General features: G+C 38.3%; 1 protein-coding gene across 1 annotated transcript; it reads right to left on the bottom strand.

The window, feature by feature from the left end:
• Nucleotides 1-516: 516 nt before the first annotated feature.
• Nucleotides 517-7,357, bottom strand: LOC583004 (peptidyl-prolyl cis-trans isomerase pin1). Its single transcript, XM_782932.5, has 3 exons — nucleotides 7,208-7,357; nucleotides 4,133-4,315; nucleotides 517-1,080 (listed from the first exon to the last, which is right to left on the bottom strand). The coding sequence occupies exons 1-3, from the start codon at nucleotides 7,260-7,262 to the stop codon at nucleotides 860-862; spliced, it is 459 nt and encodes a 152-aa protein (XP_788025.2). The 5' UTR covers nucleotides 7,263-7,357; the 3' UTR covers nucleotides 517-859.
• Between the last annotated feature and the right edge of the window lie 6,277 nt (nucleotides 7,358-13,634).

Here is a 13,634-nt window from a genome sequence, read left to right as displayed (position 1 = left end):
TTTTTACGATGTTTCATGTCATATTTAGAATATGAAGGCATTTGAAGAGCCCTACTTTTTAGGGAACATGTTTAATCTGATGTTCTTCCACCCTTGCATAATAACAATGATAATGCTCACAAATAATTTTTTACCTCTTCCAAGAACTCAACCTTCTCTTTAATCATTTCATTCTTAAAATGAATTGAAGTATGTTATGATCAACATCTTTCGCAGAGAGAACGGGGGAAAAATGGATTCATACTTGCCTAAATAAGGAATACTACCTACAAGTAAGTCAGCATAAGGGGCGCCCTAGGCAAAAAGCAAGGAAATATATTGTCTGGCTCTTGACCCTTTTTCAGACAATAGCAAATTTGCTCACAACCATTAAATAGTAATCAATTTTACTAACTTACCTACTTGTTATTATTGCAAACAAGTTTGATGAAATAGGGCCCAGGGAACCGTCTCATGAAGCTGTTTTAAGTACAAGTTCACAGACATCCCATTGAAACAAGTATTTACAAAAAATAAAAAAATTGTGTATTAGAATTTAACTTGTCTACTGGAACCGAGTGGTTTCTGTAGTATACCTATACGGAATATGACAATTTGGTAGTCGATGGGTCATCGCACGTTTCAATGGGTGTCGGTGAACTCATACTTTATGATGGTTTCGGAACATGATGGCCTGGGGGGGCGTTTCACAAAACTTGTCATCAGTGACAGATGACAATTTGTGTTATAAGCTACTGAAATCCTTGCTTCTGATTGGTTATCAGCAGATTTGTCACTGATATTTGTCATTTGTCATTGAAAAAAGGATTTGTGAAACTGGTCCCTAACTTATCACTTCCACCATCCACTGTGATTTTCCTCAAGCCGTCCTGAGGATGATGTGTATGCCGGAGTCTGTGAAAACTGGGTCACTCATCTGGCCGACCTCGAGTTTGAAAGAGGCTTCCTCAAAGGGCTTCTGCATCTGGTTACGGCCAAAGAATCCGAGATCGCCCTTCTTGTGCGCCGAGCTGCAGTCGCTTTCCGTACTGGCTAGGTCTCCTAATGTGACGTCCCCTGCAACTATCTTCGCTCTATGACCTGAATAGAGAGGCAGAAAGGATAAACAGTCAAACATGCTTTAGCGATCACCTACATAGATAGACAACCTGTCTATAAAAAACTATAGTTTGGTTTCCCTTGAAGATTTCTTTCTCATCAAAACCTGCCTACAAAGATCGCACTCGTGTCTCCTTTGAACAAGTCTGTTCATGGTATACTCACTATACTGGTTTCCTTTACTGAATTGGAAAGGAACTTCAAACTTTCTTCAAAAGTAGCTACACAAATTGTAAGTAATGAGTACTTTAAACTTATTGCAAACAAATTGGAAAAGGTTGACAATTATGCTTTTATTGCTTTTAACCCTTACTGTACTGGGCTATTTTGAGCACCTCGTGACTGGGGGGGGGGGGGGGGGGGCCTGTGAGCCTATGATCTCGGCCGTCGATAGTCCGATGAACACAAAAATTTGCATGTATGTAGATATTTACGTAAGGAACAAGATGGCATAATTAGTTTTTTCGTAATATGCAAATTTTTGTTGTTATAGCCTAATTAATTATGCAAAATGCTAATTTTATGCATTTTACAGAAAACTCTACATTTTTGTATGTAAACTTGTGAAGAATCTTGAAAATGTATTGAATAAATCTCAAATTCATGAGGTTACATTATTTTTAAGATATTTGAAAATGCATAGGTTAATTTGCATAAATTATGAATACGCATTCATGAATATCAAATCTGGAAATATACAGGGAACTAGAGTCATTACAAAAATTGTCAGACTCCACTTTTTGAATGTTAATTGAAACTCATTATTCATATGAAACTTCTTTTTTAACACAAAATAGTTATTTTGATGCGATTTTCAAATTTTTATTTTCTTTTGTATTTTATTGTTTTTTAATTCTTATTATATCTATTGTTTTATTTTTAATGTATTCAAAAACTTAATGTTTTGTTCTGGAATACATCAAGTTACTTTGAGAAACATATAAAAGCAATTTGATATCAAGTCATATCTCCTACTTAGGAAGAAATACATCTGAACCTGTATTCACATTTCTGCTTGTACATGAATATATGCAATTATAGCATATTTTTTATGACATGCGCATACTAATTGGTATGTAACAACTTACAGGTATATCAGGCCTTAAATTTCAATATTTTTAGGGCAAGGCCACTTTTCTGTAGGGCATATTGCTATATTACAGCACAAATAGGAAGAATTGGAAAGGGCACAAAAAATCTCCAAGAGGCATTGAGGCCAATCAAAGGGGCATCCACGGCCATGGCCTTGGTGGCCTTGGATTAATTTAAGCCCTGGGTATATCCGGTATCAAAATGTGCGTAAGACTTGAGGGAAAAAAGTCAAGAAACGACAATTCAAAATTCCAAGCGGTTGCGGCGCAATCTCCAAAAATGTTCGAGGGGGGAGGGGGGGGGGGGCCTCCCAGGCCCCCCCCAGTACAGTAAGGGTTAAAGGTGTCATGGTGGAGTAGATAGCCATCGGACCGCATGGTTCGTGGTTCAAGTCCTGCTGGGGCACCAGTGTCCTTTGGCAAGACACTAATCTACATTTTCTAGTCTCCACACTGGTGTAGTAAATGGGTACCTGGCAGGTATTTATGCCTTATTGCTGCTTTTAGCACCTTAGGGCAGCTGGGCTATAGCCAGGCAAATAAAAGTAATTTGCATGCAACTTGGGCTTCACCTGAAAAATGTAGCTATCATTATCATTATTATCACAATATTCAAGAAAAATGAAATAATATGGAGATTAATATATTCCAATAGAAATTTGTCAGGGATGGCTTGCAAAATTGTATTGAGTAACATACTACCCTGCAAGAACCAGACAGAAGTGGACTCAAATTATCAAATTGTTTGCCCTTCAAACTCTAGCAGTAAATATTCTAAATACCGGTATTCTATTATCGTAGAACAATCGATCACATTTTAACAGAGCAAAGAGATAAAAAGTAGAAACAAGGGAAACGCTCTCGGCGGTCTCGCCTGCATTACGCAATTCAATATGATGAAAAATTGAGGTTGGGACATAATTCATAGGCAGGGTGGCCCATTAGCAGGCCCCCCCCCCCATGAAATCCTCTGAATATAATCAGCATTTTTAAGTAAATATATTGACCCAAGAGTCATCGGAAGAATTATTTACTATAGTTTGAACCAATATTAATAACTTTAATGGAACATGAAATAAGAACAATTTTTTAAAATCCTCATAAACTGACCTAAAATGACCTTTGACCTTGACTTTGTGACCTGGAATTTGCGTCATAAGATTTGTGATACTTGATAGCCCGTGTGTACAAGTTTCATGGAATTTGAACAAAAACTTTTGAAATTATGCTAAAATTTCAAAATCTTGATGTTGATGCCACAAAAGAGTCTAAGTTTGTTGACATGAAATGACCTTTGACCTTAATTTAGAGACCTAAATTCTACTCACATGATTGGAGATACTTGATAACCCTTTAGTGTAAGTTTCATTGAATAAGAACTTATACTTTCAAAATTATGTTAAAAATTCAAAACTTAACCTGAGGTTAAGTTTTCGATGATGATGCCACAACATAGTCTAAGTCTGTTGACCTGAAATGACCTTTGACCCTGATTTTGTGACCTGAAATTCTGCTCACATGATTGGGAATACTTGATAACCCTTTAGTTCAAGTTTCATTGAATGAGAACTTATACTTTCAAAATTATAATAAAATTTTTTTTGATGTTGACGCCGCCGCCGCCGCCGCCACTGCCGCCACCGCTGCCACCGCCGTCGTCACCAGAAAACCAGCGCCTATGTCTCGATTTTTGCTACGCAGGCGAGACAAAAATGAAAGAAAGAAAAGGTCTTTGATGTACCAGGAGTCCGAAAATTGATGGGAAACTTACATTAACTTGGGACTTACTTGGTGGATGAGATAAGAATTAGCAATCAATTCCTTCCTTTTTTATCAGTGTAAAAAAAAAAAAAAAATTTGGGGGTTGTCTTTTGATGGGGCAGGAAATTCGCCCCCTCCCCCAGTAGCTATGCCTCTGGTCGAGGAGGAAAATGGATACTAACCTTTGAGTATCTGAAGAGCGTCGTCTTTCGTCCGAGTGATCCTGTCATCTTTCCAGGAGGCTGGTCTTCTGGAATCTCTGTGTTTCACTAGGAGATGGGAACAACGTACTTTGCCTGCTGGAGGGCCCTCAGGTTTGTCCCATCGACTTTCCTTTGAAGCCATTTTATAGTAGTAAGGTTGACCTGCATGTATTGAATGGATTTAAAAAAAACAAGGATTTAATAAAACCCAGCTTGTACCATGATTGCAATGAAAACTTCTATTTATTTGGAAGTCCAGAACAATTAAATTCCTGTGGTACTATATTTGTTTTACATGACTGTCATTTTCTTTATATCTTTACATATTGATTTTCATGAATGACGTTATCACTCCTCTTTGCTTTCACAATACCAACGTGCTCATATTACTCATTATAAGATGATGACATAGATCCTAATCAAATGATTGGTTGAAAGCGTACACGTGACCAGGCATTCATTTTGTCTAACACGTAATTTGGGTAATGACCGGTCATTACCCAGTGGTAATGACCGGTCATTACCACATCTAGCTAAAATTAGCGCAAAATAAGCGCGACACAACTCAGAGGTCTAATATTAGACGCGTGCAAGGCAAGGTATGCCTCAATTTGCGCTTATTTTAAACCATGGGTTTATGTAAATGAGAATTTAACCATGGGTTAGATTTAAACCTCCTTTGTGAATTCGGGCCTTTGAGTTTGAGATGAGGGCGATTGATCAAATAACAAGGATCCACGTTATAATTTTATAAAACAAATAATACACATCATTTTGTTCAGGCATTAGTACAATTACCCACACTCGGTACCTTTGGAAAAGTCTAACATGCCCTCGGCTATCGCCTCGGGCGTGTTAGACTTTTCCAAAGGTACCTTGAGTGGGTAATTCTTACTGATGCCCTCACTGCTGTGTTTTATTTGTATAGTATTCCATACATGAATACAATACAAAATAAGTCTCTTTTTTGTGCAAACCATGTTAAGAAGCAAAGTCGTCGATTCTTTTTCATTGTGGGGTATCAGACATACAAAATAATGTGCCCTTCTCAAATTTCTCACCAAAGAGTGATGACTGTTGTAGCGCAGGGGTGTTTTTAACGTTTAACTTTGAATCCATGGCTCAGGATTTATGCGACAGGCCCCCTCTATTCAATAACGTCTCCCAAGCCTTCTGGAATGACTCCCAATCTCCCGATTACAATTGTGCTCCTCTTTGTGAGCTTTATCATGAGTGCCTTTACATGAACCTTGTTTTGATAAATATATGCTGGATTCCGACTAGTGCTGTAGCCAAACCGCCGAACCGAACGGAAGTTCGCCGAACATGGCACTTCCGAACCGAACTGAACCGAACCGAACGCAAAGGCCTGGTTCGGATGTTCGGCAGAAAAATGTAAACGTTTTTGCAAGCTAATAAACTTGTCATTTTGTACCTAATTTTCATGTCATGATTGCTCATTTTATATTTACTTTTTTTTCCATTTTCCGCCTTTGTGATTTATGCCTATCCAGTGGTGGGCGCGACTTCACTGGCGCCATTTAAATCCCAAATCCTGACAACGCTACGTCGCGATCGCAATGCATAAACAAGAATACATGTGCGTGATCAAAACATGGTCAGCTCAAACCCATTCAACAAAAAAATAATATTTTAATTCTAACAATATCGGACAAATTTTACAAAATAAATAATGAAATAAATATATATTATAGTATGGTATTTATTTATCGAGGAAAAATAGGGATGTTATATTTTTCCTATTGAAAATAAAAAATTATAAAAAACAGTTATAGACGAGCCTGCATGAGTCTCTATTCAAGATGGCAGCTTTCATGACTCTAACATTAGACAAAAACCGTCTCGGAAAATCTTTAAAAAATATCATTTATTGACAAATTGAAAACATGATTATCTAAAATTTGAAAATAAAACACGATTCAAGACGGAAATATGAATGTAAGTAGTATTTTCTTTCACAAATAATTACGTTTAGAGCAGTTTTTAATGTGAAATTCGTGCTGGTTGAAAGCACTGTGCAGAAGTCCTCCGTGCTGGTCGGGCCCGGCAGGCCGGCTGGCCCGCCCAGTGCCGACCGCCGTGGCTATAACGCTGCTTGCTATTATATTACCGAACCCCGAACCGAACCAAGTTCGGGTGAAAAATTGCCGAACTCTGCCGAACCGAACCGAACATAGCGTCTGACTTACAGCACTAATTCCGACCCAGACTGCACTGATAGGATGATCATCCATAATACGCTTGCAGTTCACTTCCCCCTCCTCCTTATTCCCTTCTCCATCTCTGCCGTCACTGATATTTACGTAGGGCCGGCCCCCTTTTCAATAACGGCTCCCAGGCCCTCAAGAATAACCCCAAAATTTCCTGATTACTATTCTGCCACTCTTTGGAGGGGCCGGCCGGCCGTGGCCTCTTCAGAAGTGATTTTACACTAGAATTACGGCTTAACATGAACAAAAGCATGCTTAATATTTTTGAAAATAAGCTGAATTCTGACTCAGTTTTGCACAACGTAAAAAATTATAATTTCACACGCCCACATACCCCCCCCCCAGTTTTTCCCTCATTCGTCGTTACTGTCACTTAGGTCTCGATCTAGTGCCATTTCCTAATTGTAACTTTCTCCCTTTCTACCACCGGCTTCTCTCTTCCTTGTCTCTTTTTTTTTTCTTCTTTTTTTTCACTTTTCTTTTCTATCCTCTGCAGTCTTCTCCTTAATTCTCTTTTCTCTTCTTTTTGCACCGCCAATAGGGGGGGGGGGGCGGCCGTTTCGGCCCCACCCCCCTCCCCCACTGTACCAGTTAGATAATTAAGGCCCTACTTTCTGTTTGGCAGACTTATCCTCATGCATTCATTCATTCGTTGAATTTATTCATCACGTTCATAAAATCATCATAGCTCATCGCACTCAACTACAATCTGTGGTCCCACATATTCTCTTGCGCGTCCCGCTCAGCCCACAACCAAGCCACAGTCACAAAATGAACTAGATCTTATTTTCTTATCTCACACAATAATACAATTATTACTCACCATTATGGGTTTTACTGTAACGAATTTCCCACCCTTCTGGCAGGTCATCAGCCATTCTTAAAAAGTGGGAATTTGTAACTCGAAGACAGACAAAAAAATGTTCGTTGGTTGACTCGCTACTCTTTTCCAGGCGGCAATAGTAGTCTAATTCTTAACCCTTTTCTAGCAGTTTCTCTCAAAATGCTTGTTTATTGTTTCTCACTTGTAGATCTACACTTCATAAAAAAAAAATCTATTCATATGTTCAATAAAATCAGCCTGCACGAATCATTTTTTACAGAGAGCGTTTCCCTCATCAATAATGAATAATGATTTCATATCTAAAATATTTCCTGATAATCAGACTACATAGATGCATCTAGGGGTCCATGCATGCATCCACGCACCTGAGCACTGTTTATCAGGTAGATTTCACCTCCAGTTTTCAAGTTAAAAAATCTTGACAATAGTATAGACTCCATTTAAAAATGGACTCGCCCTTCTTTGGATTTTTTTCTCTTCCTAAATTCAAAGATCTTCATTTTAAAATGGTGGCACAGCTGGAAAGGCCCCCCCCCCCCCCCAATGATGTATACAGATTACTGATGAGCCCTACTATTTTCTTCTTCATTTTTCATCTAAACTTCATCTATATTTCTCTTAATGAATGTTTCCTGCTTACAATTTTCAGGTGTAATAAAATGGGTAGGTTTCAACTGTGCACAAATCTTAATCTGATAAACAAAGAATTATTGAATTTTGAAACAAATGATTGTTTGGTATGATAAAAGATTACAACCCCATTTTATATTGTTCCATGTCATCCAGCCCTCTTTTTTCCTAACTTTATCCACCTTCTCTTTCTAGTAGTCCCTCACACAAACACAGCCTCTCTCTGTCTCTCCTCTTTAGAACAATATATTTTTAAAAAAATCTCCTTCTCTCACAGCCTCTGAACCTCCCCCCTCTCTCTTTCCCACAGCATCTAATACTTTTTGTCTCCCACATTGTTTCCTTTGCCTCTGTCTCTCGCTCTCTGTATTTCTTTCTCTCCACTCCTTCTTTAAAAATTCACTCACATCTCTGTTATTATCCCCCTATCTCTCTTTCTCTACTTCCTCCTTTCATTCACTCCCATCTCCACCTGTTTTCCTTCTTTCCCATCGTCTTTAATATTCTATTTCTCTCCTCTTTCTCTCTCCCTCCTTTTATTCACTCACATCTTTGTTATTATACCTGCCTTTTTTCTTCTCTCTCTCTCTGAACTTCCTCCCATCTATCTGTTTACCTTCTTTCCCCCTCCTCCTTAATATTCCATTTCTCCCCTCTTTCTTCTCTCTTTCCCTCCTTTCATTCACTCATATCTTCGTTATTACCTCCCTATTTCTCTCTCACTCTCTAAACTTCCTCCTATCTCTATCTGTTAACTTCTTTCCCTTCCTCCTTAATATTCCATTTCTCTCCTCTTTCTCTCTCTCTCTCTCTCTCTCTCTCTCTCTCTCTCTCTCCCTCTCTTTCTCTTAGTGTATTCCCTACAAGTGCACTAGCTGTGTGAAATTCATAGCTCTGCATTAAATCCACCAAGTTTCATTCCCTGAAGACAAATAAATCAGACAAAACAAGTCGCTTGAGTGAAAAGTAGAAATATAATACTGTTTGCACATAATCTTGCAGAAATGTCAATAGATTGCAATAGAAATATCACATACATTATACAAGTTTTAATTTTTTTTTATTTCAGAAGTGAATAGAACAATATGGAATGCAATACATCCCTGCAATGCATCCATACAACAGCTGTATGTACATGCATATACAAATGTACAATATTACAGAATATTCATATGAAAATTATGCCTGGTAGGTTGGTATGAGTATCTTTACTAGACAGTATTTATTTGCATACAGTATTTCCTATGAAAAGAAAAGAAAAAACTACTAGTATACAAATATATTCTTGCATTTTGTTGAATACTATTAATCATACACAGATAACAGACAATGCTTGTCTTTCTTAAGTCAGATATCCAAGTTTTTACTGAACACAGAAAAGTGAAAATGAATACTGTTTTTTTTCTCCATAAAAAAGTGGATAGATTGCATGGGATACTCTGGAAGCAACTATTGGAAAATACTGTTGTGAATCTGACAAAACATACAATGTAAATAGTCCAAATGCAATATAAAAAAAGGAAGCAAATACTAATGCAGCCCCATATAAGCTTTCATTCAACGATTGTTACACATTTGAAACAAAAGTTGTCTTAGTTGATACCACATAATTCTGATTGCAATGTGGAAAGCTTTGTTGTAACCCTTTTCATAAAACTTGTTATCAATAAAAACTTCCATAAATCTATGATAAATCTGCTCATAGATAGCCAATCAAATGCGAGGATTTCTGTAGCTTATAAGGATTATCGTCTCTTTTTAAAATTTTTAACAGGGCAGCTTGATCAGGACAAGGTGGATGCCAGCATTGACTACGCTATGGGAAGATGGCTAGGAGTGACCTCCACAGAAATAAAGGGGGGGGGGGTGAGGGAGGTTAGAGCACTAATTTAACAATAACATTAACACTAACACCCAAAAACAATTTTTAAAAAAATGTTGGTAACATTAATTTAACCTCAAAAAATAAAGAAGAAGACTAAGACTAGCCGCCTTCCCCTGGCTATATTTCAAGATCTTTGGTTCTGGCGGCCTGAGAGAGATTAGCACAGCTGGCGCGAGAATCTACCAATGACAAGGCCTGACAGTGGAGTTCGGCGTTATGAACATTACGGCTGTGTGAATGTATTCTCGAACCCATAGTAGTTAGGGATTTCAAGGAATCTGAGACTAGTCTACTATATAGAATGTTGGTTATTCATTTGATATAGTACGAATAAAACTCTTATTCGAATATAAGAGAACGAATATATGTGAGTGATGTGCGGGAAAATTTGCAGGTGGCACATGAGAATGCCAGAGAGAAGCTCGGAATAGCTGCAGACAGACAGGCCAGAGCATATGACAGGAATACGACTCACCGAACGTATACAGTGGGAGACTGGGTGTGGCTGTATGATGCATCAAGGAAGAAGGGAGTTTGTCCTAAACTAACAGTGAAATAGAAGGGACCATTTATGGTAACAGCCAAGTTATCTGATGTAGTGTATCGTATTCAGGAGTCACCAAAGGGAAAACCAAAAGTACTACATGTCGATAGACTGAAGGCGTATACTGGAGCACCACTAGACAATTGGCTGAATCATTCAATCAGGCGTAACCCAAATAGAAGTAGATTACCACTATTGAGATATAGGTACATGTTAATAGCACAAGAGTTTGCAGCATTAACATGTACTGTCATCTAACTCTAGGGATAACAAGATATATATTTCACATGCATTTCTACTCCCTCTTAAATCTATGAACTACAGGACATGGTGGTGTGTGACAAATGTACAGCGGAGCTGCCTGGCTACTACCAGTATTTAGAACATTATAAAAAAAAACATCAAGGCTTTCCAGTAGTCACTTTGACTTGCCACCGATGCAAGGAGGAGTTTGTTGAGCGAAAAGACATTACTGAACACTATAATGTGAACCATCCTCAGGACTTAGATTTTGTGAAATACCTACGGTATGAATCTGCCTCTCCAGAATTCTTGAATCGAAGGAAGCAGAAGAAAGAACTTGAAAGGAAGAAGAGAAAAAGAGGAGAGAAGAAAAGAAGAGGAAGGAGATGAAGGAAAGGAAAGAGCAGGAGGGGAAAGAACAGGAAAGAAAGGAGAAGGAGAAACAGCTGGAGAAGAAGGAACAGGAAAAGAAGAAGAAGGAACAGGAAAAGAAGAAGGAGAAGGAAAGTAAAGAGCAGGAGAGGAAGGAACAGGAAAGAAAGGAGAAGGAGAAACAGCTGGAGAAGAAGGAACAGGAAAAGAAGGAGAAGGAAGAACTACCAAAGAAGGAACAGGAAAAGAAGAAGGAGAAAGAGAAGAACCAGGACAGGAAGGAGATAGAGAGAAAGGAGCTGGAAAGAAAGGAAGTATAGAGAGGAAGGACTTGGAGAGAAAGAAGAAAGAAGAAAGACAGAAGAAGAAAGAAGCTGAGATGATGATTGAACTGTTTGGACTTGACAGCGAGAGCGAGAGCGAGTATGAATCGCCGAAAAAAAAAAAACCATACTTGGTACTCCTGAGAGAAGATAGCTCAGACACAGACGACATAGTGCTTCAGATTCAGAAGGCCCCTAAAGGTGTCCTTCGTGTAGTGAACAAAGTAACAATCCACACAAGTTTCTACGTGCCAACACTAACTGGATACAGCCTCAAGAGGAGGTTGGTTGAGACTAGGTACCCAGAAAAACCTCCAAGCGTTGTTGAAGAATAATGTTTTGATGTTTACTATCTAAATGATTGATATTCATATGTTGTACATAGACACATTTCTAAATTATATGCTGGCAAAGTGTGCATATATTGTGCATATACATTGTATATATTTGTAAACTATGTGTAGACAGTTATGAGCTCTCACCATAAGTCTGAGAATGGTTTTTTTTTTTTTTTATCACTGGGGACAGTGATTTATTTGATGGGGGGGTAGTGTGGCGTAAATGCCTATCAAATTATTTTTATCTTTCTCTTATGTTGTTGAATTTGACAACACGGTAGATTTTCGGTCCAGAAATGTGACCTACTTTCAAAGCAAAGGTCTTTGCCCTTTTAATTAATTAATAAGCGTATTTTTTTTTATATACGCGCGCGCAAGTTGAGTTTAGAAAATGAATTATTAATATGCAATAATATAACAACTTACCTAGATGTGTGTAGTGCATGGAAGTTGGAATTGCAGATTTTGGTCGTAGTTTCTTGTAATATTTATATTGAAGAGTAGTATTTTCCTTTATCTGGAAAGTGATTCCTATGATGAAACATTTGTATTAATCCTTATGGACGCACCGTGCGTGCGTAATAGTTTTGGTTAGGACATATGAGAGTTTTTGTGCGTAAGCCCTTAAGTACAGGTATAAGCGGGAAATACAAAATTTTGTCGGCTGCCCAAAGTCTATAAATAGGGGTGCATTTTTGGGAAAAATTAAGTTGTTGGGGAAGACCTCCCCAAGTGAGCTCGAGAAAACCAGAACTAAGCAACCATCTCTGGACGTTTTGTTTTCCTCTTCACTGGATCTGGCCATAAGCATCACAAATCCCTTGCCCACCATGATTTGGGTTAGAATACTGCGATCTTTCGTTACGTAATACTGTCAAGTGTACAACTTCCAAAAAAAAATAATCATTTAAATGATTATTTTAAATCGTAGCGGGTACATAAGTTAAATAGGAATTATTAATCTGACATGTAAATTGTAAATAGACATTTAACTATACAAATAGAAAAGTACAAAAATTACAAAGCCAATTGTAATAACTTCTTCAGCTGCATCTAGAAGCTGATAATTATTTGATGTTACAGTAATACAGATTATTTATCAGAGACATCAAAATGAGATAACTTAAGTTATTCACTTTAAGTAGTAATCAACTTGAGAGCTGTTTTATATTTAACTGTTGCTCAGACAGCAGAGAGAGGTTAGAGTTAGTCGACAAGTTCTAATGCTTAGAAAGATAACTGTGTGAATGTATTCTCGAACCCATAGTAGTTAGGGATTTCAAGGAATCTGAGACTAGTCTACTATATAGAATGTTGGTTATATTACAAGTTTGCACCGACAAAGTGAGTGGAACTTGGTAATGAGCTGTAAGGCTGCTGAATAAGGCCCGCTGAGAGGTTGTCAGGAATTGAATTTAGAGGAAGTTTCCCCACGGTTGGTAATTAGCAAGGACAAGTTATTGAGTAACTGCAGGCAGTTGAGAAAGAATCAAGTTGGCTCCCAGGGGGGGGGGGGGGGGGGGGGGGGGGGGTGTAGTAATTATTTTTGCTCACTACCCCCCCCCCTTCCCCTCTTGTTGAGCATAAACAAAAAGAAATTAGTGCTCTTCCCTTCTTCACCCCCCTGGTATATCTACTCACCAATTGGGGAAAACATTTGTGCTCCTTACCACCCCACCCCCCTTATTCGCCGCTAAATATTTTTCCACGAATCAGGCCCCCTCTTTGCCCTTCCCCCCCCCCCCCCCCCCCTTGCTGCTGGCTGGATCCACCCCTGATTGAATATTTGTTGTTATTATGGATACAGATATTTGCTTACATAATAAACATATGCATTTTAGCCAATATTGTTGTATCAAAGTATCAAAATATTATCCTTCTTCTTGTGACCTAGAACATTCTTTACTTCTTTATTTCTTTCAGAGGGTGCGCAGTTGGAAGACCAAAAAACTGTTTGTGAAAAAAAAAAAATTCATTGTTGGCGGGAGAGCTGACATGATGCAAGTACCATTGTCAGGGTTCTTACCACTAATGAAGAAAAGTAGCTGTGAGAAACTTGAAGAACAAACAA

The sequence above is a fragment of the Strongylocentrotus purpuratus genome, unplaced genomic scaffold (assembly GCF_000002235.5).
Source record: "Strongylocentrotus purpuratus isolate Spur 01 unplaced genomic scaffold, Spur_5.0 spur5_scaffold_4, whole genome shotgun sequence".
Classification (NCBI taxonomy): domain Eukaryota; kingdom Metazoa; phylum Echinodermata; class Echinoidea; order Camarodonta; family Strongylocentrotidae; genus Strongylocentrotus; species Strongylocentrotus purpuratus.
This window is presented reverse-complemented; position numbering and strand designations above follow the sequence as displayed.

Excerpts from the sequence above, each read along its gene's own strand:
- LOC583004 (XM_782932.5), bottom strand. The coding sequence starts at position 7,262 with ATGGCTGATGACCTGCCAGAAGGGTGGGAAATTCGTTACAGTAAAACC. Across the intron at positions 4,316-7,207 it reads TTACAGTAAAACCCATAATG|GTCAACCTTACTACTATAAA; the intron begins GTGAGTAATAAT and ends CAATACATGCAG. Across the intron at positions 1,081-4,132 it reads CGCTCTTCAGATACTCAAAG|GTCATAGAGCGAAGATAGTT; the intron begins GTTAGTATCCAT and ends CTCTCTATTCAG.